General features: G+C 50.3%; 8 protein-coding genes across 8 annotated transcripts; 5 read left to right on the top strand and 3 right to left on the bottom strand.

The window, feature by feature from the left end:
* Nucleotides 1-229: 229 nt before the first annotated feature.
* ASPGLDRAFT_1379436 (transcription factor SUA7) lies at nucleotides 230-2,007 on the bottom strand. Its single transcript, XM_022541568.1, has 2 exons — nucleotides 1,950-2,007; nucleotides 230-1,846 (listed from the first exon to the last, which is right to left on the bottom strand). The coding sequence occupies exon 2, from the start codon at nucleotides 1,691-1,693 to the stop codon at nucleotides 635-637; it is 1,059 nt and encodes a 352-aa protein (XP_022402361.1). The 5' UTR covers nucleotides 1,694-1,846; nucleotides 1,950-2,007; the 3' UTR covers nucleotides 230-634.
* Nucleotides 2,008-2,517: 510 nt separating this feature from the next.
* On the top strand, nucleotides 2,518-3,386 carry ASPGLDRAFT_45655 (ATP synthase subunit H; the record flags this gene model as incomplete). Its single annotated transcript, XM_022546296.1, has 3 exons — nucleotides 2,518-2,544; nucleotides 2,618-2,696; nucleotides 2,807-3,386. The coding sequence occupies 3 exons, from the start codon at nucleotides 2,518-2,520 to the stop codon at nucleotides 3,070-3,072; spliced, it is 372 nt and encodes a 123-aa protein (XP_022402360.1). The 3' UTR covers nucleotides 3,073-3,386.
* Nucleotides 3,387-5,807: 2,421 nt separating this feature from the next.
* On the top strand, nucleotides 5,808-9,341 carry ASPGLDRAFT_24669 (DUF1765 domain-containing protein; the record flags this gene model as incomplete). Its single annotated transcript, XM_022543409.1, has 3 exons — nucleotides 5,808-6,682; nucleotides 6,751-8,319; nucleotides 8,378-9,341. The coding sequence occupies 3 exons, from the start codon at nucleotides 5,808-5,810 to the stop codon at nucleotides 9,339-9,341; spliced, it is 3,408 nt and encodes a 1,135-aa protein (XP_022402359.1).
* A 1,073-nt stretch (nucleotides 9,342-10,414) lies between these two features.
* On the bottom strand, nucleotides 10,415-13,169 carry ASPGLDRAFT_123847 (M28 family metallopeptidase; the record flags this gene model as incomplete). Its single annotated transcript, XM_022540434.1, has 2 exons — nucleotides 10,415-10,606; nucleotides 10,662-13,169. The coding sequence occupies 2 exons, from the start codon at nucleotides 13,167-13,169 to the stop codon at nucleotides 10,415-10,417; spliced, it is 2,700 nt and encodes an 899-aa protein (XP_022402358.1).
* A 956-nt stretch (nucleotides 13,170-14,125) lies between these two features.
* Nucleotides 14,126-15,058, bottom strand: ASPGLDRAFT_1514493 (uncharacterized protein). Its single transcript, XM_022542251.1, has one exon. It carries the CDS (start codon nucleotides 14,689-14,691, stop codon nucleotides 14,263-14,265), a length of 429 nt encoding a protein of 142 aa, XP_022402357.1. The 5' UTR covers nucleotides 14,692-15,058; the 3' UTR covers nucleotides 14,126-14,262.
* Nucleotides 15,059-15,524: 466 nt separating this feature from the next.
* Nucleotides 15,525-17,012, top strand: erg13 (hydroxymethylglutaryl-CoA synthase; the record flags this gene model as incomplete). Its single annotated transcript, XM_022543408.1, has 3 exons — nucleotides 15,525-15,584; nucleotides 15,637-15,739; nucleotides 15,799-17,012. 3 exons carry the CDS (start codon nucleotides 15,525-15,527, stop codon nucleotides 17,010-17,012), a joined length of 1,377 nt encoding a protein of 458 aa, XP_022402356.1.
* A 1,055-nt stretch (nucleotides 17,013-18,067) lies between these two features.
* On the top strand, nucleotides 18,068-20,369 carry ASPGLDRAFT_169001 (uncharacterized protein; the record flags this gene model as incomplete). Its single annotated transcript, XM_022542682.1, has 1 exon — nucleotides 18,068-20,369. The coding sequence occupies exon 1, from the start codon at nucleotides 18,432-18,434 to the stop codon at nucleotides 20,367-20,369; it is 1,938 nt and encodes a 645-aa protein (XP_022402355.1). The 5' UTR covers nucleotides 18,068-18,431.
* Nucleotides 20,370-20,770: 401 nt separating this feature from the next.
* Nucleotides 20,771-22,690, top strand: ASPGLDRAFT_34430 (FAD binding domain protein; the record flags this gene model as incomplete). The annotated part of the gene is made up of 3 exons (XM_022544435.1): nucleotides 20,771-21,456; nucleotides 21,510-22,087; nucleotides 22,143-22,690. The coding sequence occupies 3 exons, from the start codon at nucleotides 20,771-20,773 to the stop codon at nucleotides 22,688-22,690; spliced, it is 1,812 nt and encodes a 603-aa protein (XP_022402354.1).
* Between the last annotated feature and the right edge of the window lie 1,433 nt (nucleotides 22,691-24,123).

The following is a 24,123-nucleotide window of genomic DNA, read 5'->3' as shown; positions in this document are numbered from 1 at the left end:
TTGGTCAGATCCAGTCAGTCCTGTTGGAGTTTGTGTCTACTTCTAGCATTCTTAGTGTCAAAATAAACGACTCTCCCACTCTTGGTGGTTCAATATATTTTATATTTTTTGAATTATTATAGCTCAAAAGTAAAACACAGTATCAAGCCAATTCTAAACGTGTCTGAGCCAGACGGTGTATCAAAAATGCAAGAAGCTAGTAAAAAATCTGCAACGAATCAGCCAACCTCGTTTTTTTTTTTTTTTTTTTTTGTCTTCTTTCTGGTTTTTCTTTTTTATGCGAAACAATGGACTTAGCGACTCGTGTTCAGTTAGCTAGAAAATGGGTGTGATGGGTAATAAATATAGTATCGGAATATCAATCAATTTAGATGGCGCTGTGCAGATGCGAGAAAACTGTTGGGTCACTTAGCAGATTTTATGCAAAGGGAGGAAAAGCCAAAGTCGTAGGGGTTTTCCATGGACGGGGGTTGACGCTGCGACGGCATGATGGTACTCCAGCGACAATTTCATGATGTTATTTTTTCATTGTTTTTATAAGGCGGTTCAAAAAACCGCCTGACGACAAAACGTAGAAACGCACGCACGCGAGCAGGCATTCTGCGAGAGGGAGGGAGAGGGAAAATATCACGCCTCAGCTGGCAGGAAGGTTCTTCAAATCACCCTTGCCCTCCTTGACCCAATCGGGATCAACGAGACGCTCTCTCTCAGCGTAGAGCTGCTTATAGGCACCGCGGATTGTTCCATCACTAACGTGTGCCACCTGGGAGATTTCCTTGGCAGACTTGCCATGTCCCATCAGGTAGGAAGCCATGTAGATGCACGCCGCCACGATAGACAGAGGAGATCGGCCGGCCAAATCACCCATGGTCGTGACGCGGTCGGAGAGCGAAGAGGACACACTCGTGACCTGGAACGGAAGATCGAGCAAGTTACAGAAACGGTTGCAGAGATCACTGGGTTTGGTAGAGGTAGTAGCAGTGTAGGTATCGTTGGGGTCTGGAACACCACCGTTCGACACGACAGTGTTGATCCGTTCGAGGTTCTGATTCGTGAAGAACTTCTCCAGAGCCTTGTAGATACGTCCAATCTCTTTCCTCGTTACTTTTGTAACCGCGAAGATCTCTGTGAAGGTACGAGGAACCTTGCATTGGCGGCAGGCAATGAAAATGCATCCAGCAATAATTACATCCTGCGATTTGCCCTTGAAGGCCTTGGCATCATCAACGACCTTGAACAGGTATTTGGCCGTATCGGCTACATTTTTTTGAATGTTGAAACCATCGCATAGCGCACCAATCTCCTTGTACGCTGCGAGAAGGGCCTTGTTCGCCTTCTCGCTCGACTGTTTGTTCTGAGCCCGATACAAATCGCGGATTTTGCCAGAACCTCCGCTTGCGATTTGTGTTTCCAGCTGGTCCCCATTCAACAACGGATTCGTGGCGTCTCCGACACGAGAAGGGTCGTCGTTGTTCTGATCATCATTGGAGAATGTACGCCATTCGGAGTGCATGTCAACCTCTCGATCCGAGAGCACCAGTCCGCAGGAACCGCAAACCGTCTCGTGAGAGTCAGGAAACTCCAAGTTGGGCGGCATTTCCTTGCACTCAGGACATACGACATGGGCCGAAAGGTTCTTCTTCCATTGATTGGGGTCTTGCTGTGCGGCGGCGGCGGCGGAAACGGCGGCCATTTTCGATTATTTCGGAAGCTGTACCTCCAAAATTCGACTCCCTTTAGATTGTTCGTCCTCGCAGTAGAAAGACGGCGATGGCGTATTAGACCTAAGAAAAGACAATAAAGTCACGTCTTTATGGCACTATGCCTCATGATTCTGTTAGCCAGACTGCTCCCAAGATAGAAATCCATGTTAAAAGAGAAATATGCCATGGTTAGCAAAAAAACTCCCTCATGAACTCTCAAGGGAACCCAGTCAACTGATGCTTTACCTTTCCAGTACGGATAGGGTCCTAGTTCTGCGAACAGGCCCCTGAGTAAAGCACCTTTTCCCAAAGAAATCAAGCCCCCAGAAAAAACCCCAAGAAGTCAGGATTAAACTCGTCCAACCGCAATAAACCAGTCAAGGTCTCCGTAATAGATCGCGATCGTCGATCTCACGAAAGAGAGCAGAGGTCGAGTAAAGCCTGACGTAAAGCCTATGGCGACACCGAGGGATATCGGGCGAGAGCGATATCGGAGTCGTTGAGTCCTCGAAGCGAATGAAGCCGTCTAAATCGATAGAACGGGGTGATCTCGAGGTAACGGCGTCGAGGGTGTTTCCTTTCGACGGGCGGGGTTGGTATTTCGGAGGTGAAAAGAAGAATAAAGAGAAGAGAGAAGAGAAGAACCGAAGGCGAAACTGGACGAGGCAGCAGAGCCGCAGTGCTGAGTCATCGGTGGGCGGTGCCAAGCCGAAGCGTCCCGAAGAGTTGAACCTCGTCGGTGGATGGACGGAACTTCATCTTTCCCACCCTCAGCAGTGTGTGTCTCCTCGTTCCAACCACCAGTCTGCCTGCAATGATGTCTCAGACTCTCAGAGCCTCGGTAAGTTCTCTGCTACCCCTAGGTGATTATATCAATCCGACCGGACGGATTGCTGACGGTAATGGTGGTACAGCGCTCCCTCTTCTCCCGCGCCTCTCGGCAACAGGTTTCTGTCGCTCGCCGCAGCTTCATGAACTCCGCTGTCCGTCGGGGTAGGTGACCCTATTCTAGTTCGATTACAGACATTGAGCCCTTTTCCCAATTCTTATATCGAACCCCATTGTTTTTTTTCCGACACCGGAGGCATTAACATTTACTGCAGCGGACCCCGTTCAGGAGCTCTACCTTCGCGAGTTGAAGGCCTACAAGCCCACCCCCGTCAAGCCCGGTGACGCCGAGGCCCACGTCCACAAGTTTGCCGCCCCCAAGGCTCCCCAATCCCCCGAGGAGGCCAACCTCGCTGGCGAGCTGTCGGCCTACGAGAGCCAGGACGTTGAGGTTGAGGGCCAGGCCGCTAGCGGCGAGGCTACTCCTGTTGAGGAGCACTGGTTCGTTGAGCCCGAGGAGGATGAGGCTCCTGCCCACTAGGTTTACTACGTTTTCGACGCGGACAAAAGAGAGCGTTTAGGACGAATGGGTAACGGGAATAGACCATGAACATCCATTATGTCCTGAATGAACTTGTGTAAATTAAACCTACGGAACAATTGATTTCGTTTTTCAGTCTGTCTTCAATTGGATGGAATAATACCCTTGTGTCTCCTATGGAGACTTGGGTGGGATGGAGCTTGAACATTGATAAAGCCATTGGTATCAAGGGAGACGAAAAGTTGTTTATTTCAATATCGAAGAGAAGAACCAATTATGTACTCCGTACCGGCAACACCATATGAATATCCCACCGCATCATCGCTTTCAAGTACGGAACACTCTCTGGTCCGGACCGAATAATGCACCGGGAACTCTGACGTGCTCGTATTCTACTTATGCACGTACGGGGCACGCAGTAATACTCTCATGCAGGTAGGTATTATGCCAAGGAAAGTCAATGATTGAACTCTGAGGCAGGGGAGTTGTCTAATTCTTGAGGAATGCAGCCAATTGCGTTATCTGGCCATGGCTCAATGTGACAGCTCCAGAACGTTCCTCACCAGACCGCCATGAAGCATTTATTCAATTAGCTGAGGAAAAAAATTATACTCTGTACTTCGTGGGAATGATCTCAATGCGAGATCTGTCCAAGATGGTGCGTGGGTAAAGTCCGGAGTTCGACAGCGAATATCCGTCAACACTGTTTTACGTACTGCGGTACCTGAACGGAATAATGGACAGACAAGTATTATGAAGTACGTACGGCTGAGTAGTACGCGGGTGTACGGAGTAGTAGCCTTCGCAAAAGCCCTCATAGGAACAGTTCAATATGTCTCCCTTGAAACAACTGGAATGCCGGGGGTAAAGAGTGGCTGGCTGTATATGTATGCGGCCAGAGTCCATTCCGGAGATCCTGAGAATCCAATTAACCACTGGTATGACTGATCTGACGGTCGATGGAACTGACATTAGTGGTTTTGTGTAAGTGCATCTGCGCATAGTATTGTGCATGATGCTGGTTCGACCTTACTTGGTCAAGGAATGGATGGAACAGAGAATGATCGCCGTCAATAGTCGGAGTAGATCCATTCGAGGGCTTCATAGTTAGGATAGTTTGGCATAGCCATAATTCTTTTTCTTTGATCTTGTTCGTATTCCAGCAATGGCCGGAGATTGGCATTGTCTTGGACGGGTAGACAAAATTCACAGTGAAAAGAACAACTGCGATTGTATCGGAAGCCACAAGCGCCAGCATTGGTCAATTGCCTTACTGTCATGACAGAATTATGCTATTATTGATGCTGCAATAATAGCACTGTCTATTTATGTTTGATCTTTTTGTTATATATATGGGAACCTGGAACTGTTGCTGTTGCATGTCTGTACCGTAATGTATGATACTGTACCTACACAACATCAACATCAACATGACATTATTATTATTGTACTGGTACTCAGTAAAACAGCTACAGAGTACTCTAGCGTATTCGTATAGAAAATCTCTGCTTAAACAGACTCTAAAAAGGTATTTAGTTCCGAGATCCAAAATGGCCGCAGGATCTCAGTTTATCCACGGGTCAGCCTCTTAGCCTCGCAGGGCCTTCCGATCCAGGGCAGCGGTAACGATTGTGACGGTATGGTAAATACCAGGACCCTGGTAATCTACAGAAACATCACCAGAAGGGTCGGTAGAGAATAACAGCCTTGGTTATCTTTCTTATAAGTGCAAATAGACATATTTTTATTCTCTTTTATTCCTTCATTCTTTGGTCATATCTGAGAAGAAAAGAAACAAAACAAAACAAGGGTCTACGCTGTATCTCTGTACACAGAGAGAACTCCGCACCCCATAAGACGATCAGCTTCTCTGCGGCTTCTGCTGAGCTTCGTGAATCTTCAATTCTTTCTGCTGTATTTCCTCTTCTGTTCTTTTGCTTGTTTTTTCTTCTCTTTATCCTTCTCTCTCTCTCTTCTTCTCTTGTCTGTTATATTCAACCCCATTGTCCTCTATTTAATCTTCCTAATTCCTCTCTCTCTCTTTCTCCTTTTCTCTCCCCTAATATTCTCCCCTCCACTCATTCAGAACCTCCTCCCGGAAAGGGTAAGCCCCCAGTTCCGTCCCTGCCTAGCCTCTTCCTTCTATTTTCCCCCGTCAGCTGCCGTCAGCTGCCGTCAGTTACGGCGGTGTGACTGGCTATTCTTCCTTGAGTTCCGTGAATCTCTACCATCGGAATTGTCTGTTGACTCTTCCAGCCGCCTGCCAGCCGCATACTCCGTACCGTACATTCCGAATGACAGACCCGATTCCCCCAAAGGAGTGAGACGCCAGCCTAGCTTCTTTTTTCTCGCGAATTTGCTTGGAAAGCGCTCCTGAGTAGCGCGCTTGGTTGCCTCTCAATTTCTTAATTATTACACCTTTCTTTTCTCGTACAGTCTGTCTACCCGCTCCGCCAACACATACCCCGTCAGCCCTCGAATACCCACACTCTCTTTACCACCGGACTCTCTTTCCAAATGCTGTTGCTATTCTTCTACGTGCGCTGAATTTCGACCTCTTGCAGATATTATTGTGCATGGAGGAGCTGGTCTCTCCATTGCCAATACTCAGCTGCGGCGCAACACGTCCTCTTAAATCCCCTTGACGGGGCCCCGACATGAACACACACCTCTGCTCTCCTACCATCACTTCGCGCCAAACCGCTAGGAGTCGCTGTGGTCGTCATTGATCGACCATGTCGGCATCCTCTCCTGATTTGTTGAACCAGAGCAACCAAGAGGAAAATGTCTTATCTCGTGCCGCTAGTTACCAGAATCTTCCTGAGGCCATTAAGACCCCGGTCTCACCACCACTGCGAAGAACGTTTTCAGACTTGACCTCTACCCACCAATCCCCGTCTCCGACAAAAGAAGATGTCGCCGCCGGCAAAGATATTCTGCGGCGCACTTCCCTGCGCTCCCAAAACAGGGCTGGGGGTTGCTCGCGCAGGTCAGGATCAATGGACGAACAAAAGCAGGTGAATGCACCAACGCATGATTCGCAGGATACGCTCATGACAGTGCCTGAGACAAGGCCTCCAGAGCCCGTGGCCCGGCCCTCCAAGACCCGTGCGGTGTCTGGAAGGTTGGTTAACCTTGCGCGCAGACCATGGGCCTCTGACTCGCCGTCTCGACCAGCGTCTCCATCTTCAACCAAATCAACCAAATCAACCAAATCAACCAAATCATCCAAATCCCGCGCCTCACCAACAGAGGATCAATCGCCCACAAGCCCAGATCAAGGTCCCAGCACCGATACAGACACTCAACCACTCTCTCGCAAGCGGACACTCCTAGGCAAGCGGCCACGGCGTCCAATGGTGGCCGTGGTGACACATGGTCGCAACGATAGCGTAGACTCGCCAAGCAGCTCTTCAGTGAATTCGTTGCGGGCCAAAAGCTCCCTGGAAAAGCTCTCTGCGTCTCTCAATGTCTCGACCCCGGTCCTGCCACCAATGCCAAAGGGAGCGGCCGCCACTGCCGCAGCCCTGTCCGGCACCAGCATGGATCCTCCACGGAAGAAGGATGACCTATGGGGCATCTTTCGCGGACTGGAGGCAGATTATCAAAAGTGAGTGATTGCTTTTTGTTTGGCTTGCTCATCGACGTGACAGTAGGCTAAATGATGACCTTGTTTAGATTCCAATCCAAATCGAGCGCCTTGAAAGCCAATGTCATTCGTTCCTCCCTGATACCGTTTCTCAGCCGCCACCAACTTCATTCCTGTAAGAACTTGCGAGCCGAAGATCTGGACCGTCGAGTAAACATCCTCAACAAATGGTGGACTGGTTTGCTGGAGATGCTCAATGGCAGACATAACCAATCAATCTCTGGTACCGATCGACCGGTGTACCTGGAGGCTGTGGTGGGAGTTATGACCCGACCGGAGTGGAGGATCGCGTTCCCATTATCCCATCCCAGCGAGAGTCTGCCAAAGTCGTTACAACATGCCGCGACTTCCATATCGGACAGTTCGGAGCGATCATCCGGCTCGGATTTCCTTCTTGAGTCGATACACCACAACATCCGGAACATATTCATCCAGAATCTATTGTCCCAGATGGCCTTCGTCGTGGAACGGATGTCCATGAGACATGCTCCCGCCAGCTTGGTAGCGTTCTGTGGAAAGGCGTGCGCCTATGCCTTCTTTTTCTGCCCAGGTGTGGCAGATATCCTGGTCCGCTTATGGAACACACCTGCTAGCATCTACCAACGGATATTTGCTGAGTCGAGTGTAGACAGAAGTAGCACCACGCGCTTGCTTACCCAGGATCTGGCCCTGAGCTTTCCCACGGCCTTGCGGCCATTATCTTTCCACTCCCATGCTTCCCTAGTGCGGCATCTCCGCCAAAAGCCCGAAGCTCCTTTAAACACCAGCCATATTTCATGGCACGGTCCTTGGATCTCCCGATGGTGCGGCCGCGACACGGATCTGTTCTTCGTCTTTGTCAAATTCGTACACATATTATACGCGGATTCGATACCGCGAGGGATTGAAAAGGGAAAGCGAATCCTGGCTCCGGGCTTACTTCCAATCCATGCACAGTTGCTCGTAGTTCTGGAAGACACGCTGCACAAGCAGTCCGCTTCCCAGATTCCCGATAATTCTCATACAGCAGCCGCCATTACCTTTGACGACTTCATCGAGGGTGCCGATGCTTCGGTTTCGGCCCTCCCCTTAGGTGGTGCCAACAGTCACCGCTCTATGGCAGAGAATCGTCTCATTATCCTTCTTCGGGATTTCCTCTCGGAATCGTCTGTCGAGCCGAATCATGCGCGATTGTTGTATGCCGAGTCCTTCTGCGGGATAATGAAGGTGGCTGCTCGAAGAACATCTCTGTATGATCATAATGCGTGCTTCACGATGTGTGACTTCATGGAGGAGGCCATTCCCATAATCACCAAATACTCGCAGTCTGTCGAGATGGTACTGCTTGATTGGCCATTTTGGCTGGACGTGTGTCGACAAATGATACAGAGTAACAATTCTCTCACTGAGGTCAAGGTGTTCTCGTTCCTCTTCTGCATGTGGAATACATGGGCTGCATCTGAGGAGCGAAAAGCAGACCTTTGCCTGGGCTTCTTATTGCATGATGATTGGTTTTACCAATATTTCAACCACTGGAGCCCGATGATTCGTTCGTATTTTCATCGCCTGGTCTGCTGGAGGATAGCCAGATTCAACGAGGAACCGTCGCCACTCGACTCGTAAGTTTGTCCCCTTTTTTCTATTTATAGCGTCCAGTCACTGAACTATGCCGTACAGGGCCATTTATGAGGCATTGGCAAACAAGCTGCATCGGATGTGGGAACATTATGTGGCCTTTCAAACGAAATCTACTGAGGAACATGTTCCTCCACTCTCGTCTGCACCCTGCACCCCGGCTCCCGGGCGTCGGATCATCATTATTCGTTGTGACAATCAACTGTCACCGGCCAACTTATTCGTCTCCTTCGATCGCGTTGTACCCCCTGCCCCATCGGAGCCTGCTGCGAAGCCGAGGAAAAGCAGCAGTAATTCTTCGACTTCGGAATCTTCTCCTGATCCACCACCACCTCCCAAGAAGAAATGGAACCTCTTGAAAGCTATGTTCGGTTCCTCTTCCAGCTCGAAGTCTTCAGATGCCCAGGCTAGTAACAAATCGGACGAGACGGACACCCACACCCCCGATACCACATTAAGTACTGACAAGTGCTTGGATGGTCATCCGCAATCTCAGCCGACTTCGAGCGAGCCTCCACCACCAAAGCCAGTACATCAGCCTTTCTTTTTCAAGTTCTCGCTGGAATGGATGGATCGACCCCACTGGCCTGGAAAAAACAGGCGTCTTTTCCCTCCTTCTCTGCCAGCAGCTGCGCAAATCCACCTACAACAACTCCGCCAATCCAGAGTCTCTCAATCTGAGTCTGGTGCATCGAAGGATGTCCCGCGAACTGAAAAGGAAGAAAAGGACGACACGGAAGATGGTGATCAGGACGCGTCTCCTACAGACGAGCATGCACAACCCCCTCCACCTCCTGCGAAAGATCCTGTCGTCCCGTACCAAGTCCCCAAGGCTGCTGCATATGACAAGCTCGTGACTAGCAAATATGTTGGTCGTGCGCTTGCAGAATGGGCTCTAATTGTGTCCGAACACGATAGCTTCTTTGCACGCAGAAGGGACGAAGGCGTCCCTTGCGACCGGTTGGTCGAGACTCCAATGCTAAGCGTTGAAAACATCAAGAAATAAGCAGAGCTACCAGCGGCGAACCTCTTACACGACAGATTTGTGTTTCGTTCATTTACATTGCGCTCTTGATTTGGGTCCACGGATAGACTTGGAACATTTCTTGCATGAATATTTCCTTTTAATAACTTGTCTTACTTTCCCTTCTCATCTGGCACGCGGGAGGTTATCCGTTTTCTTAAAAAAGGGGAATGGGTCATCTTCTCTACTTATCAGCATTTCTCACACTACTGTATATAATAATGTCTACTTGATATGTATCATCGGTGTCATCGGCATGGAGTTATAGGTGTGGCATTTCTCAGATTTGTTGCTTTTTTATTTTATTTATTTATTTATTTTTTGTTTTTTCCTCTGGCATATTCAGTTTCAATCTCAGGTCAGCGAAGCATAGCATAGTGCAAAGCTATTTAACTCTTTTCTGGCGTCAGTGACTGGAGCGTTGCACCCGTAGGTTTGAGTAGCAGGGCTAATCTATCCCTCTTTTAATCAGGTGGGAAATGAACAGAAGAGCAAAAGACCGAGTCTATCTCGAACAATTCTTCCATGATTAATACACCCAAGACTAGCTACAGCGATCTAGCTAGCAATTCTATGACGAGATATGGAATCGAGAAATCGAGGCACCTAGTTATACATGTATGTATGTATGTATGTTATGTTACTGTTACATGTTGATAAAACCAGGTTAAATCAAGTCTAGTCGAGTAAATCGCAACCAGAAAATGAACCATGTACCTACCGTAATCCCTAGAACGATGAAAATAATGAAATATATGAAAAAAATGAAGAAACGGAGTGGTGCATGTGTAAGTCAAAAGAATCCCAGACACCAGACCAGATGTAGACCAAATTAGGGTGTACAAGAAAGGTGAAAAGTGAAAAATGATGCAAGTTTCAGGGCGCGAAAGAGAAATGGGAATAGAGGATAGAGGATGGAGGATGGAGGAGTCTTTGTACAAGATAGATTCGAGTCAAGAGGAGAAGGGGTCGGATGGATTTCTGATAGGAGGGAAGGAAAGGAGAGAGAAGGTGGCGGAGAAAACGGTTGATTCAGCGAGAAAAGAAGGTCGAGGCTATGGTTTATGGAACAGACTATCGCTCGCATCAACGATAATACCGGCGATCCGATCAACCCACTCCTGGGTCTGTGTCCAGTTGCGCGTGTTATCAATGACATCGCGAATAGCCGGGAAATAAGCCTCATCGTACCCCGACCACAGCTGAGGTCCGAAGAGGACGTGCTTGAATTGTGTGCGGTTGGGGATCTGTACTTGTTAGAAACAATTCTTTCATGAGGGGATATTTGGGGGGGAAACGTACTCCACCACCCTCTCTGAGATCGAGAAGATTACTTTCGAAAGTTGCCATACGCGCATTATGCACCATTCGTTGGATTCCCAGGACATTGTTCTCGTATCCGCCTGAGCCCCAGACGGCGTCGTGCCATGCGTCGGACCACTGCTGGAATTGTTGTGAGTCTTGTTGGAATTTCGTGGCTGCGTCGTACAATGGCTCGAGGTTGACTGTTGCGTCGCGGGCAGTGTTGCCACCGTTGGCAATAGGGACCTCCTTTGATTTGGCGTACTCTTCCAACCCCGTGACATATCCTTTGAGGTTGCTGGCATACGCCTCCAGGTCGAATGGGAGGACAGGGCTATCAGCAAGCTGGACGAGCAGTAACCCCCAGAACTGGCCCAGGACCTTGTGGTACTGGAAACTTGGGTCTCCGAATCGTTCCATCCAGTCGAAGTTCTCGTAGCAGCTGTGGTAGGGGTATTTCTCGCCGGTGAAACCAAAGTCGATACTGGATGTTCCGGCTAGGTCCTGGAAGGCTACGTAGTCGCTTCCTGCACCTAGGCCAGCCAGTTTTTTTTGCTTTTCTTCCCATATTTCCTTTAGCGTTTTGTTGGCGAAAGGGTCTGAGATACGGTTGAGAATTTGCAGCATAACGCGCTGGAAGACAGGTGAAGCAGAGGCATAGAAATCTGAACCACTCACGCCTGTGTCAACATTGAGATAGGCGAATGCATTTTCGCGGATTTCTTTGATGTCTTTCTCGACGTGTTCTGTCGAGCCGATGAGGTTGTATTCTTCTCCGTCCCAGCTGGCGAATTCAATCGTTCGCAGCGGACGCCAGCCAAAGCTAAGCAGTTCTCCAAAGATACGGGCAACTTCGAGCATTACCGCTGTGCCACTGCCCGGGTCGGAGCTACCTAAGCACCAAGAGTCCCGGTGGTTGCCAACGATGATTTTCTTCTTGGGCTGTTCAAGGCCGGTAATTCGCCCGATAATGTTGTAGATGGGTTGTTTTTCTACTTCATCCTGCATGTTCATCAGGTTGATGCTGGGCGAATTCTTGTCACCCGTCCACCACTGCGGTACATCGGGGACTCCGCCAACCCATTTTGGTGGTACCTTGGAGCCGTGGCCTTTGAGGACCTGCAATAACCGTTGCGCGTCGCGCGAAGCAATAGGAATGCTCGGGATACCAACCAACCCAGAACTCTCTTCTGGCTTGAGTCTTCCTTTCTCCCCAGCAAGTGAGGGAAATCCAGGCGTGAGTACATCACCCACCACCCACGACATCAAGCTCACGGCGCCTCTCTGCACTCCGTCGGCCGGCATGAACCTTCCGTTAGGATAGGCAGGACCTCGAACGAATCCATCTTCCGACGGGTCAGAGTAGATGATACAGCCAGCTGCACCGGCAAGTTCCGCCGCTTTGACCTTCAACGCCCGGTCCGTCTCGGAACCATAGTAGCGAACCAGTGCAATAGAGCCTTCCACTGAGACGCCCTTATCGGCGAGCAGCTTGAAGTCTTCGCGCGATCCGTAGTTTGCGTAGATGAGGTGGCCTGTCACGTTTCCGCTCTTGGAATGCCCATGAAACACGGGTACCTCGCGATCGTCTTCTTCAAGCGTCGCTTCCCAGGCCAGATCGGGCGGGTCGACAATGGCCACCCGGCGACCATCCTGCTGGGGGTAGTTCAGATAGACCTGGAATTCCTCCCTCTCGACCTCATCGAAACCTGCGCTGCGGAACTCCTGCTCGATCCACTCTGCCAGCACGAAGCTTCCCTCTGTACCGGCCATGTGTGGATAGTTTGTCATTTTCCTCAGATTCTCAGCGATGTTGGTTTCGTTGACTTGGCCCTGGATGAAGTTCTCGATTGACGACGAGCTAAACGACTGACCAATGATAAATCGCGTATTCATGCTGAAGATGTCGGAAATGAAAAAGATGTAGACCATAGAAACCACCAGCAGCAGCCCAAATAACCGCAACATGACAATACATCCCTGTCCCTGAAACCTCGTCCTCGCTTCGTTGAGATCGATCGTCCAGCGGAAGTTCGGTAATAACCGGCGCAAAGGGAGATGGATCGCAGAAAGCTTTCGCGTCAGAGTACTAAACGGTTTCGCAAATCGATTCCGTAACCGCGAGGCTCGCTGCGACGAAGATGATTGTTGCCCGCCATCCTCCACATCCATCTGATCCAATTCCCGCTGTAGTTCCTCCAACGACCCCCTATCGGAACCTGAAGCGGCGGAGTCGAGATCATCCAAACTGTTCCGGGCGGATTCGACGGTGGGCGGGTGGTATCCACGCGGAAACGATCGAGGAGGCGGGGGGTTCCCATTGTTATCCCGGGTTACGTTTGCATCGTCATTGTTATTGTCGTGCTGGTGCAGTAGGCCTTCTCGTTCAGCATCGTCGCTAGCCTCGCTTCGATCCGGGTGTGACCGCGAAGAACCGGGGCGGTTGCCGATGGCCTCATCGTAGGAAGGAATGGGGAGAGCTTGGTAATTGAATTTCTTATCGCCCATGGTGGACGGAAGTCGGGGGCTCCGGGGAGCAGCAAAGGAAGCTGGACAGAGTCACGGACGCTGAACTAAACGGGATCATGATCTGATCGAGAGAAAAGGAGTGACAGTCTGGGCGACCATGCTCGAGCGAGCGATAATCCAGATATTTAGAGAGAGGGGGTAGAAAAGAAGGATGATAGTTGAACAGTTGGAGGAGGTGAGGACGGAAACTGGATGCCTCCTGTTCAGTTCCCCAGAACACCGCGTGGCGCAGACCCACCGCCAAGTGACAGAAACGGCCAACTGGGGTGACATGTACCAGGGGTATTGTGGCTGTTAGAGGCTCTCGTAGCATTCTGTTCTCTTCTTCTGTGGAATATGTTGTTTTATTCAAGGTGGCTGTTATAGCGCGATGTCGATACTCCGTGCTCTCCGGTCAGGTTGATCTATAAACCACGGATGGACAAGGCTGTATATCATTGAATATCACCATCTCGGTCTAGAACTACTGGAAAATCTTTCGAGATCTAATACTATTATTGCTCCCTCATCTTTTCAAGCCCGGGGACCGCCCAATCTCTCATCCATCTAGATCCCATCACTTCCTCGGCAGTCAACCGCTCCTCAGGACGAAAGACCAGCATCGCCCGTAACATCGCAACCAAAGCATCTCTCTCCCCGTCCCTAACCTTCTCTATCTTGTCCCTCCGTCGCGGCTTCTGTAGACAACTCTCAAAACGCTCACTCCATGCACTGCCTGGGCCCTAGGGGTTCATCCGTGTACCATCCTCATTGAACCACTGCGAACGCGCATCGAACCCCCAGTAAGGAGAGGCTGATTGTCAAGACGCTCAATAGACTCGTAATATGGCTCGTTGTACTTGGTATAGAATTGGTCTGTTGAATAATTATCAATTGCTTTGGGGAGACGAAGCATCAAACAGACTCATAAACGCAGGTGCAGCTACAAGGCATTAATGTTCACCATTGGGCTCTTTAACCGCAAATTCGTCTAGAATTGAAGGGGCATGGGCCTTTCCAGGATGTACGCTGGAGAATCCCCCAGAATCCAGTTGGCGTAGTATATCATTTTCCTGTCTGCTGCTATCGGCAGTCAAGGTCTTGATGGCAACATACCCGCCAGCTCGCTCGTCTCTCGCCAGCCATATTGTTGAGTATGCGCCAAAGCCCAGCTTGTGTATATATGGTAGTGGTTATGGAGGCAGTCACCAATTTTCACTGGATGGTAGCCTCCAGCGTGATATCCTTCTAGTCTTTCCACACCTTCAATGAGCCTGTATTGGAAATAATTATTTGCAACATTGCTGCTGGCCCTTGTACGATACCTGAACAACTTTCGAGTCTGTGGGAAAGAGAAAGAGGGGAACCGGAGCCTGTGAAGGTGGAGTCTGTTCATGATAGGTTTGAGGATAAAGAGAATGGATTCTGATGTATATCCAGGATTGACTCGGATCGAAGGATGCATATTTCCTGGATCCAATTGATAGAATGGACCCAGAGAATGTGGGATGGACAGTAGCATCTTAAGTGCTTCTATATAGGTAGATTCCGGACAGGAGTACTCGATATAGAAGACTCGACCGACTCCGTAGACTCGGGGACAATATGGTGGATCCGGAGGCGATTAGACAGCCTGACAAGAACCCAGAAATGATCCAGACATCCTAAACAGGCAGAGAGACATGCGCAACATGACGGGAGAAGCCGCGAGCCAGGAAAACTGGTGATCATACGTTCTCCGTACCTCCGTACCTGCTGGATGGATCCACTGATAAGATTGATATGGATTTCGTCCCTCTCTGCACTCACTCCTCACTGTACGCAGTAGCAGTATACATCTTTTCTCTTCTCTTCTTTATGAGATTAACCCGATATCAACCATGGCTAGTACGAAGACCGTATGGAGGAGGTTAGCGTGTGGAACGGCACCGAAAAAGGCCAACAAAACTCCAACTCAACATTGTCCGTCGGGATGCGTTCTGCGGCGTATATCAGAGTATAGTGAGCATAGTCGGTGTGGATGCGAATTTCAGGGGGGGGAGGGGGGAAATGGGGGAAGAACAGTTGGATTCGCAATAACAAATAGGCTAGAGATATAAAGAGGCTGCTGTCCTCCTCGAAAAGCGCTTTCGATCCGTGGTGATTTCGCTGGTATTACATATCTGGTGCTCCGTCGAGTGTCCTCCAAAAAAATTTCAAAGACAACAGCTGGTCTCCTTTTATATTTCGCTTGTCCCTCAAAATATTTTCTTTTTCTTCTCTCTCTATTCTCTTCACTTCTCTCCCACATATCCCACATAACTAATACATACTACCCAATTCCTCCTTCTATTTACTCTATTTACTACCGCCACCATGTCCGCCCGCCCCCAGAACATCGGTATCAAGGCCATTGAGGTCTACTTCCCTCGTCAGGTATGCTTTTTAATACAGGAATAAGGTCAAATTCATACTAATTTCTTCACAGTGCGTCGACCAGGCTGAGCTGGAGAAGCACGATGGCGTTAGTGAGGGAAAGTACACCATTGGTCTCGGCCAGACCAAGATGAGCTTCTGTGATGACCGTGAAGGTGTGTGTTTACATTCTCAATGGCTAGTAATGGCAGCATACTGACAATATTGTGACTAGACATCTACTCCATCTCCCTCACCACCCTCTCCTCCCTCCTGCGCAAGTACGAAATCGACCCCAACTCCGTCGGTCGTCTCGAGGTCGGTACCGAGACCCTCCTCGACAAGTCCAAGTCCGTCAAGTCCGTCCTGATGCAGCTCTTTGCTCCTCACGGAAACACAAACATTGAGGGTGTCGACAACGTCAACGCCTGCTACGGTGGTACCAACGCTGTCTTCAACAGCATCAACTGGATCGAGTCCTCCGCCTGGGATGGTCGCGATGCTGCTGTTGTCTGCGGTGACATTGCCCTGTACGCCAAGGGTGCTGCCCGTCCTACCGGTGGTGCCGGTTGTGTGGCCATGTTGATTGGCCCTGACGCCCCCATTGTCTTCGAGCCCGGTCTCCGTGCTAGCTATCTCACTCACGCCTACGACTTCTTCAAGCCCGACTTGGCCAGCGAGTACCCCGTCGTTGATGGTCACTTCTCCCTCAAGTGCTACACTGAGGCCGTCGATGCCTGCTACAAGGCCTACAACGCTCGCGAGAAGACCCTCAAGGCCGCCAATGGCACCAATGGCGTTGAGCAGGACGACTCGAAGACCCCTCTCGACCGTTTCGACTACATCTGCTACCACGCCCCCACCTGCAAGTTGGTCCAGAAGTCTTATGGCCGTATGCTCTACAACGACTACGTGGCAAACCCCTCTCACCCCGCCTTCGCTGAGGTCGCTCCTGAGCTGCGTGACGTCGAATACGAGAAGACTTTTGCCGATAAGAACATCGAGAAGACCTTCATGGGTCTGACCAAGAAGACCTTCGCTGAACGCGTGCGTCCCGCTCTGGATGTTGCCACTCTTTGCGGTAACATGTACACTGCTACCGTCTATGGCGGTCTTGCCAGCTTGATCTCCAACGTGTCTTTCGACCCCAGCCAGGCCACGCGCATTGGTTTCTTCTCGTACGGTAGCGGTCTTGCTAGCTCGATGTTCAGCGCCAAGGTTGTCGGTGATGTGAAGTACATGGCTGAGAAGCTTGACCTCCACAACCGCCTGAACAGCCGCCACGTCCTGCCCCCTCAGGCTTACGATGACATGTGCCTCCTGCGTGAGCACGCTCACTTGGCCAAGAATTTCAAGCCCTCGGGCAACCCTGAGACCATTGTCTCTGGCTCCTACTACCTGACTGAGGTGGACGACATGTTCCGCCGGAAGTACGATATCAAGGCATAAATTGTTTTCTATGATTCCCCTCCTAATATTTGTTTTGAATTATACTGTTTTTACGAATTTGTTTCTTGGGACATGAACTTTTCAAATGTCGCAGAATGGAGTGTTGATGAGAATTTGGCATTGTTTTATACCAGAAGGAGAAAGGATACTGTTAGATACGGCGCTGGGATATTCCGGGTTTATGAGCAGTTTAGGATTCTGTCTTGCTGTCCATAATACATTAATCAAGCTATTGCTACGACATTTCATTGTTACCCGTAGAGTAATATGTAACTGCACCTCTTCTCCATCCACCATTCTCTCAACTCTCGTTTAAAGCGTGCATCTTGCAACGAGCAGATCTAACTAATTAGTTCATTATGAAAAAAGAAACCAATTAATAATATTAATGAGACTGACCCATAAGTTCTTTTTTTGCACGCATCGACCACTCAGCGAGCTTGACGCCGGCGCTGCATCTCCGGCGCGTAAACCAAACCACCTCTCATATTGCGATATTTGGTGTATTTTAAGAAAAACCAGGATGATTTTCGAAACACTCGCATCTACAGTACCGGTTCCTGCGGCTGCATTGTTTTCTTCTGCTGTGCTCTGAACAGCGGTTCCTGACGCACCGGCCATTCGACGTCGGCGCTAAGAGAGATGAACCCTTCTCTCCTGCCACAAGCAGACACTTAAGGAAATATTATCGTCCATTACATTTCAATCTTGCCGCCGGCTGATGAAGATCAGAGGCGTGACGCCGGCTTTGTGTCCCTAAATTAGGGACATTTCTCCAAGAATAGCACATCAATTGTTACCGAATATAGCGCTTCATGACGAACAATGTCTATTAACAATCGCTGCATATTGCTGCTAGAATGCTGCAGAAACGCAGCAGATGCAAAAAAATAGCAGCAACTTGACGCGCGACTGTAACATGAAACGATTTGCGCCGGGATGTGGAGGTTCTGTCTACTGCATTCTGGCATATTGACTGTTCGCGGTTTACCTAGTATGGGTTTCTCTTACCTATATTGGACGTCGAAGACGCCAGAGATATGGGGATCGAGGTTATGGGCGTCACGATGGAGGGATTTCGTGTGTTTCATGTTTTCCAGGGTTCTGTGCCTGGCGATACGTTGAATTCGTTCCTTTTTCTGTTGAGTCTTGCTCGCTGAGCGCATCAAGGCTTCTTGAGGAGGAGCATTTATATCCAAGCGATGTCCTCTGGTATCTGGCAGTTTGATTTCTGAATCAGTCCAATTAATCGCACTGGCCATTGTTTGGCTCTGAGAGCCCTGTTCTATTTTATACAAGACTGGCTGCTTGTTTTATTGTTTAATTTCTTTCTGCACTGACAGGTCCTGAGACACCACAGGAAGCTGGTACTTCCTATCACTGCACCTGAACATTCATACTTTTCAAACCGCTGCCAATATGTCTGTTCAATACGCCTACTGCCGTCCGACAACACCCCCGGGCGTCCCATTGAGCGCGGCCCATAGTCGACATGCTTCAGACTCCTCCGTGTACTCCACCGATGCTTCGTCCCCTTGGTCTGCGACGACATCTGCAACTAGCCCTGGCGGCTCACCACCCCGGAAGCTTCATCACGGACCAGCACTTCTCCCTAAGATCCGGCCTCAGGATGTCGTGGTTGAGCCAGCTCCTCTAGCTGGATCGCAGCGTCAACGTCGCAACACACGGAATTCACCAGCTCCCTTGCCGTACGTTCATGAGAGCTCAGGGGCTCAGCGGAGCGCTTATCTCGCATCTCCGGCTGCTCCGGGGTACAGCTCAGGCAATGGCGTGGCTCTGTTGTCGCCAGTGAGCATCACATCCTCGAACAAGCGCAAGGCATCCTCTTCGCCTGAGGGTCACTCTCGGCATGTATCTGAATCGAGGAACCGTGAGGCGATGCTGGAACGATACGGTTATCCAACATACCGACAGCTGCCCAGGTACATTGTTCCGTCTACACCAGCGACTCCGAATATTGTTGTGCATCCACCGTACTTGCAGCAGCGCTCGACGGCGGAATACACTCACCAACAGCCACCTGTGGCGGCATCGAAGACGCCGCAGTACTATTACCAACATCCACACACCCAGAATATCCATCCCTACCCCGCTGGCTCTGTCTATCGCCCTGAGGAAGTGCAAGAGTCAACAACAACAATGCTGTCGTACCTGACGGCACCTACACAGGCAATCAAGCTGGTGCGAAACGTCAACGTCGTGCCAACTAGAGGAATGCACGATTACTTCTGGTGGGACATCCGCAACCTACGCAGCTGGATATCATTCCAACCCTCCACATTCGACTCAATCGATTGTCTGACAAAACTCCTAACGACGGAAATTCCGTCATACCTCACCCCGCCGACTATGGTCCATTCATCACGTCTCGCACCTGAATGCGAAACCACCTTAATCGGTTTGGTAAACGACATCTACGCACCACGTGTCAATGCAGCGCTGGCTGTATCCCAAGGCCACAACCACTTGCGGCTTTACGCAGCACCCGGAGTGCGCACTTCAGTCAACAAGAACTACGGCGGACCGCACTTCCTCGCCAACTACTCCACCGACACGGACCAGACAAGCTCAGGTCTACCTCGGGGTCGACTCGTCGGGATAGTTAGAAGCTTTGACCGGTGGAACACGGGGATGCGCAAGGAAGCTGAACCAAGACGGGTCGAGTACCTTAACGGTCTTGCGCATCTACAGAGATGCATGCGCGAGCACGGATGCCGGTACGGGTTCATCATGACCGAAATAGAACTAGTCTGCGTACGCGCAGGCTGCGACAACGGCGACGCCGAAGCAGTCCCATACTTCGGCTTCCTCGAAATCTCCCCGCCCGTCCCAACCAAAACCTCTGACGATGATACCCGATTCCACTCCCCCGCCCTATCAAGCACCGGCACAGACGGCCTCTCATCCTCAACCTCGTCCACCCGCAGCCGCAGCAGCAGCCACTCGCCCGTCCCTGACCGCACAACACACCCATACTACACTGCAAATACAAATCCACAAACCCTCGATGTCCCTCTAACAACAACCCTAGCACTCTACTTCCTCCTCATGCTCTCAAAGGACACGCCGCTGCCCTCACAGCCGTCACCGCACGTCAACGTCGGCGGACCAGGCGCGCTTACCCGGCAGAAGGTTCTGTCAGAGGGCAGGGATAAGTGGATTCCGAAGGTGCATGCTGGGGAGACGAGAGATGCGAAGAGAGTTAGGGGGTGGGTGTGGCCGGAGGATCCGTGGCATAGACGGGAGGGGGGTGGAGTGTCGTCGAGGGGGAGGGGGAGGGCGGCTAGTGATAGTAATGGGGAGGAGGGTGTGAGAGTTAAAAGGTGGCATAAATAGATTCGCTCGTTAAATAATATTTCCTTTGTTGTATCTAAAATTTCTTCTAATGATCTGTATCTAAACATGTACAGCAAAAATGTAGGGCAGTAGGGCATGCTGCACATAAACTCGTGTCATGGAATTAGACACGGAATTGAACTTATTATTGCTTCATAGTATCACTCAAGTAATTGATCGACATTAACAAGCAATCCTATTACACACTAACACCCCATCTATACAACCCTCAAGGTCCCCCAACAATGAACACATTCGATTCCAATCCACAAGGACCTTGCGATCACCCCGGCACGAGTACCTCAGTAGATAGCCATATAAAGCATGCCTACACCCCAAACTAAATACCTTTAACCACTTCTCAAACGCATACAATATAACATCACGATACACCATACGAAATGACATCCTTCCCCGACCTCCTCGACGTCCTCATCATCGGTGCCGGCCCCTGCGGCCTCGCCGTCGCCGCACGCCTCCACGAAGAAACGCCCTCGGCCATGTTCACGGACGAAGAACACCAGCGCTACCACTGGATTAGCAAGCATAGTGGACGGATGGCGCTGGTGCAGGCGCGGCATAAGGGGATTAAAGGTGTTAGGGCCGAGAAGTGGAATGGTGGACAGTCGGATAATAAGAGTTATAGTACTGGCGGGACAAGAGGGAGGGCGAGAGTGAGTACGTCGTCTAGTGATGCTTCGTACTCGTCTGCTGGTTCGTCTGCTTCGGATGAGGATGATGAGCCGCCGTCGTTGTCTACGTCTCCCGAGTCGGTGGCTTCGATATTGGCTGCTGAGAAGGGAAGGTCGTTTGAAGAAACTGGTGAAACAGATAAAAGATTATCGATCAAGGTCCTGGATAGTACTGGGGATCAATGGATGGAGAAGTGGAATCGGGCGTTCCGGACGTTGGAGATCCAGCAGCTTCGGAGTCCGATGTTCTTCCATGTTGATCCCGGGGATCGGGATGGGATGCTTGCGTATACGCAGGAGACGGGAAGGGAGAAGGACCTCTGGGAGATTTCGGGGTGTGTGGGGAAGGAGTTGAGCAAGCATCAGAAGAAGAAGAAGCAGCAGAAGTCGAAGCAGTGCGTTCCCCGCTGTACTTTGTAATATGGGTTTGAGGGACTGACTTGAACAGAACGATAAGCCAGGTTGAAATCGATGAACGAGATCGGAAAGACTACTTCTCGCCATCTACCGGCCTCTTCGAAGATTACTGCTCGTCCATCGTCTCCCGCTACGGCCTCAACCACCCCGGTACAATCCTCCACCGCGAAGTCGCAGATATCAAATACGATGCGCATCCTGATTTTCCCACAGAAGAGAAGATCTTCACTGTGACGACCACCACCGGCGACACATTCTACGCTCGTGCTGTGGTGATGGCCATCGGACCTGGCCGAACCAAGATCTTCCCCTTCCAGCCCTCTGACGAAGAGAAGCAGGGATGCTGCCACAGCACGGAGATTAAAGAGTTTCCTAGCCCCAACGTGAGACATAAGATTCAGCAGAAACGACAGACGAATATCGTCGTTGTTGGGGGTGGGTTGTCGTCAGCGCAGATTGTGGATATGGCTATTAGGAAGGGGGTTAGTAAAGTTTGGTTCTTGATGAGGTCGGATTTCAAAGTGAAGCACTTTGATATTGGACTGAGTTGGATGGGCAAGTTCAAGAACTATGAGAAAGCAGCGTTTTGGTCCGCGGATACGGACGAGGGTAGGTAGCCCTACATCACATCACCAGCAAGAGCAGTAAACTAACCGACGACCAGAACGCCTTGACAAAATCAAAATCGCCCGCAACGGCGGCAGCATAACCCCCCGCTACCAAAAAATCACCAAACACCACGCTTCCCGCAACCGCTGCTCCATCCACACCCGCACCGCCATCATCGACCGCCAATACGACCCCATCACCCAAACCTGGTCTCTCACCACAGATCCCCCCATCGACCTCCCACCAATAGACTACATCTATCTCGCCACGGGCATGGGCTTAGACATCACGGAGCACCCCATGCTGCAAAACATGCATCGCGACTACCCAATCGAATGCAAGCAGGGCCTACCATGCATCACGGATGATCTGATGTGGCAGCCTAATCTGCCATTATTCATGACTGGACGATTGGCGGCTCTGCGATTGGGACCGGGGGCGCCGAATTTGGAGGGGGCGAGATTGGGGGCTGAACGGGTGGCTTGGGGGATGGAGGATATGTTTGGGTTTGGGGGGGATGAGGCGGAGGGGGAGGGGAATATGGAGAGGGATTGTTTCTGTGGGTTGGGAAATCGGTATGCAGGGTTGGATGTAGATCTGTAGCTTATTTGAGGTTGTTATGAGGCTATACGGACTTCACTACTGAAGGACGAGGCTGAAGGGCTTTGTATTTTAGGATATGTAATGTTATGACTGATACATGATTTACCAAAGAAATATTCTGTAAAGCACGTATCATACACAGTAATGACAGTACAAACTAAACATCTGAACATAGTAGTGTGCATAAATGATGCTGCCTGCCCAACACCATTCAATTTTCTTTTCTTCTCAGCTTCCTTTTTCTTCTCCCTCACTCCATGCCTCGTGAGGCTCTCTTGCACCACGCAACTGAGTTCGTACTGTTCCACAATCCCACGCCATCCCTGAGGCTCTGCTTGAGTTAACTTCCTTCCAGCTAAGCCCCTCGCTTCGTTTCTTCGGAAAAGTCAGCTGATATTTACCAGCCACAGTCATTAGCCACAATGCACCGCCACACACATACATATATCCACGGTTAAGGAGTTTCTTCAGCCACACCTAGCGCCACAATTGCCCATTGCTCATAAGTCACATTTATGACATACAAGCCACAATTTCCAAAAGCGGTTTAGCTTCTCGGCACCTTACCATTCCAGATGGATCTATCTCTCATCACCAGTGGCCACTCGATAGTCAGTCAGCATCATCTTATCCATCACACTCAGCCGTCATCACTTGCCGCGTGGCCAATTCCAGAACTATTGCTCAATCTATCTGCCTGTCTAAGGCGGCTGTGATGGGAGTACGACGGAGGCCACGGAGCAATAGCATAGCAATGCCCAAAGGATGAGTATGAGTGATGATGAGCCAAATGTAATGACCAATGAAGAGTGTTCCGGTTTCTGATTGAATCGCGGTGGATATCGCGCGCGCGTGTTGTATTCTGCACTGCATTGCAACATCATACCGACAGATACAAACACTAATGAAGCTGAGACGGACCCAGGGGTTGGCTTCCCCGGCCGGCGGTTACAAGTGGGAAACCCCAGCCTGTCAACACAATGCGATGCCCATTCTACCATGTAACGGAAATGGCTCGTTTCGTCATGAACAATTTATCCAAGCCTGATTTGAAAAGAGTCCAGAATAAGTGACCAAGCAAAACCGACGACTCAGGAGATGAAGGTTTCCCGGCGCGTGGATCTGGTTGGCTGCTCCGAGCTAGTCGTTGAGGCTGTGTACTCAATGTTGATCTACGGAAATGAGAAATGAGAAATGATCATTCCATTCATTGGACTTGGCTTCCTAGTGCAGAGTACGTGGTCTCGTTCTCGTTTTCGGAGTTTGTTACGGGGTCTGCTCGCCGCGTCGTGTGTTGGGTACTACTATCGTGGCAGTTGTGTTTGCCATCGGGTATGCTTGTATAGCAAGGCCTCGTCGATTCTCTTCTTTCTAGAGGTTAAACAACCTGTGGCAATGGATTATGACTGATATTTTGTTGGGATATTGGAATA

Source organism: Aspergillus glaucus (assembly GCF_001890805.1).
Source record: "Aspergillus glaucus CBS 516.65 unplaced genomic scaffold ASPGLscaffold_7, whole genome shotgun sequence".
NCBI lineage: Eukaryota > Fungi > Ascomycota > Eurotiomycetes > Eurotiales > Aspergillaceae > Aspergillus > Aspergillus glaucus.
The sequence above is the reverse complement of the archived record's forward strand: the minus strand, read 5'-3'. Positions and strand labels throughout refer to the sequence as shown.

Bases quoted from the DNA above. Each gene is read 5' to 3' on its own strand.
- ASPGLDRAFT_1379436 (XM_022541568.1), bottom strand. From the start codon at position 1,693: ATGGCCGCCGTTTCCGCCGCCGCCGCCGCACAGCAAGACCCCAATCAA.
- ASPGLDRAFT_1514493 (XM_022542251.1), bottom strand. From the start codon at position 14,691: ATGCTACTGTCCATCCCACATTCTCTGGGTCCATTCTATCAATTGGAT.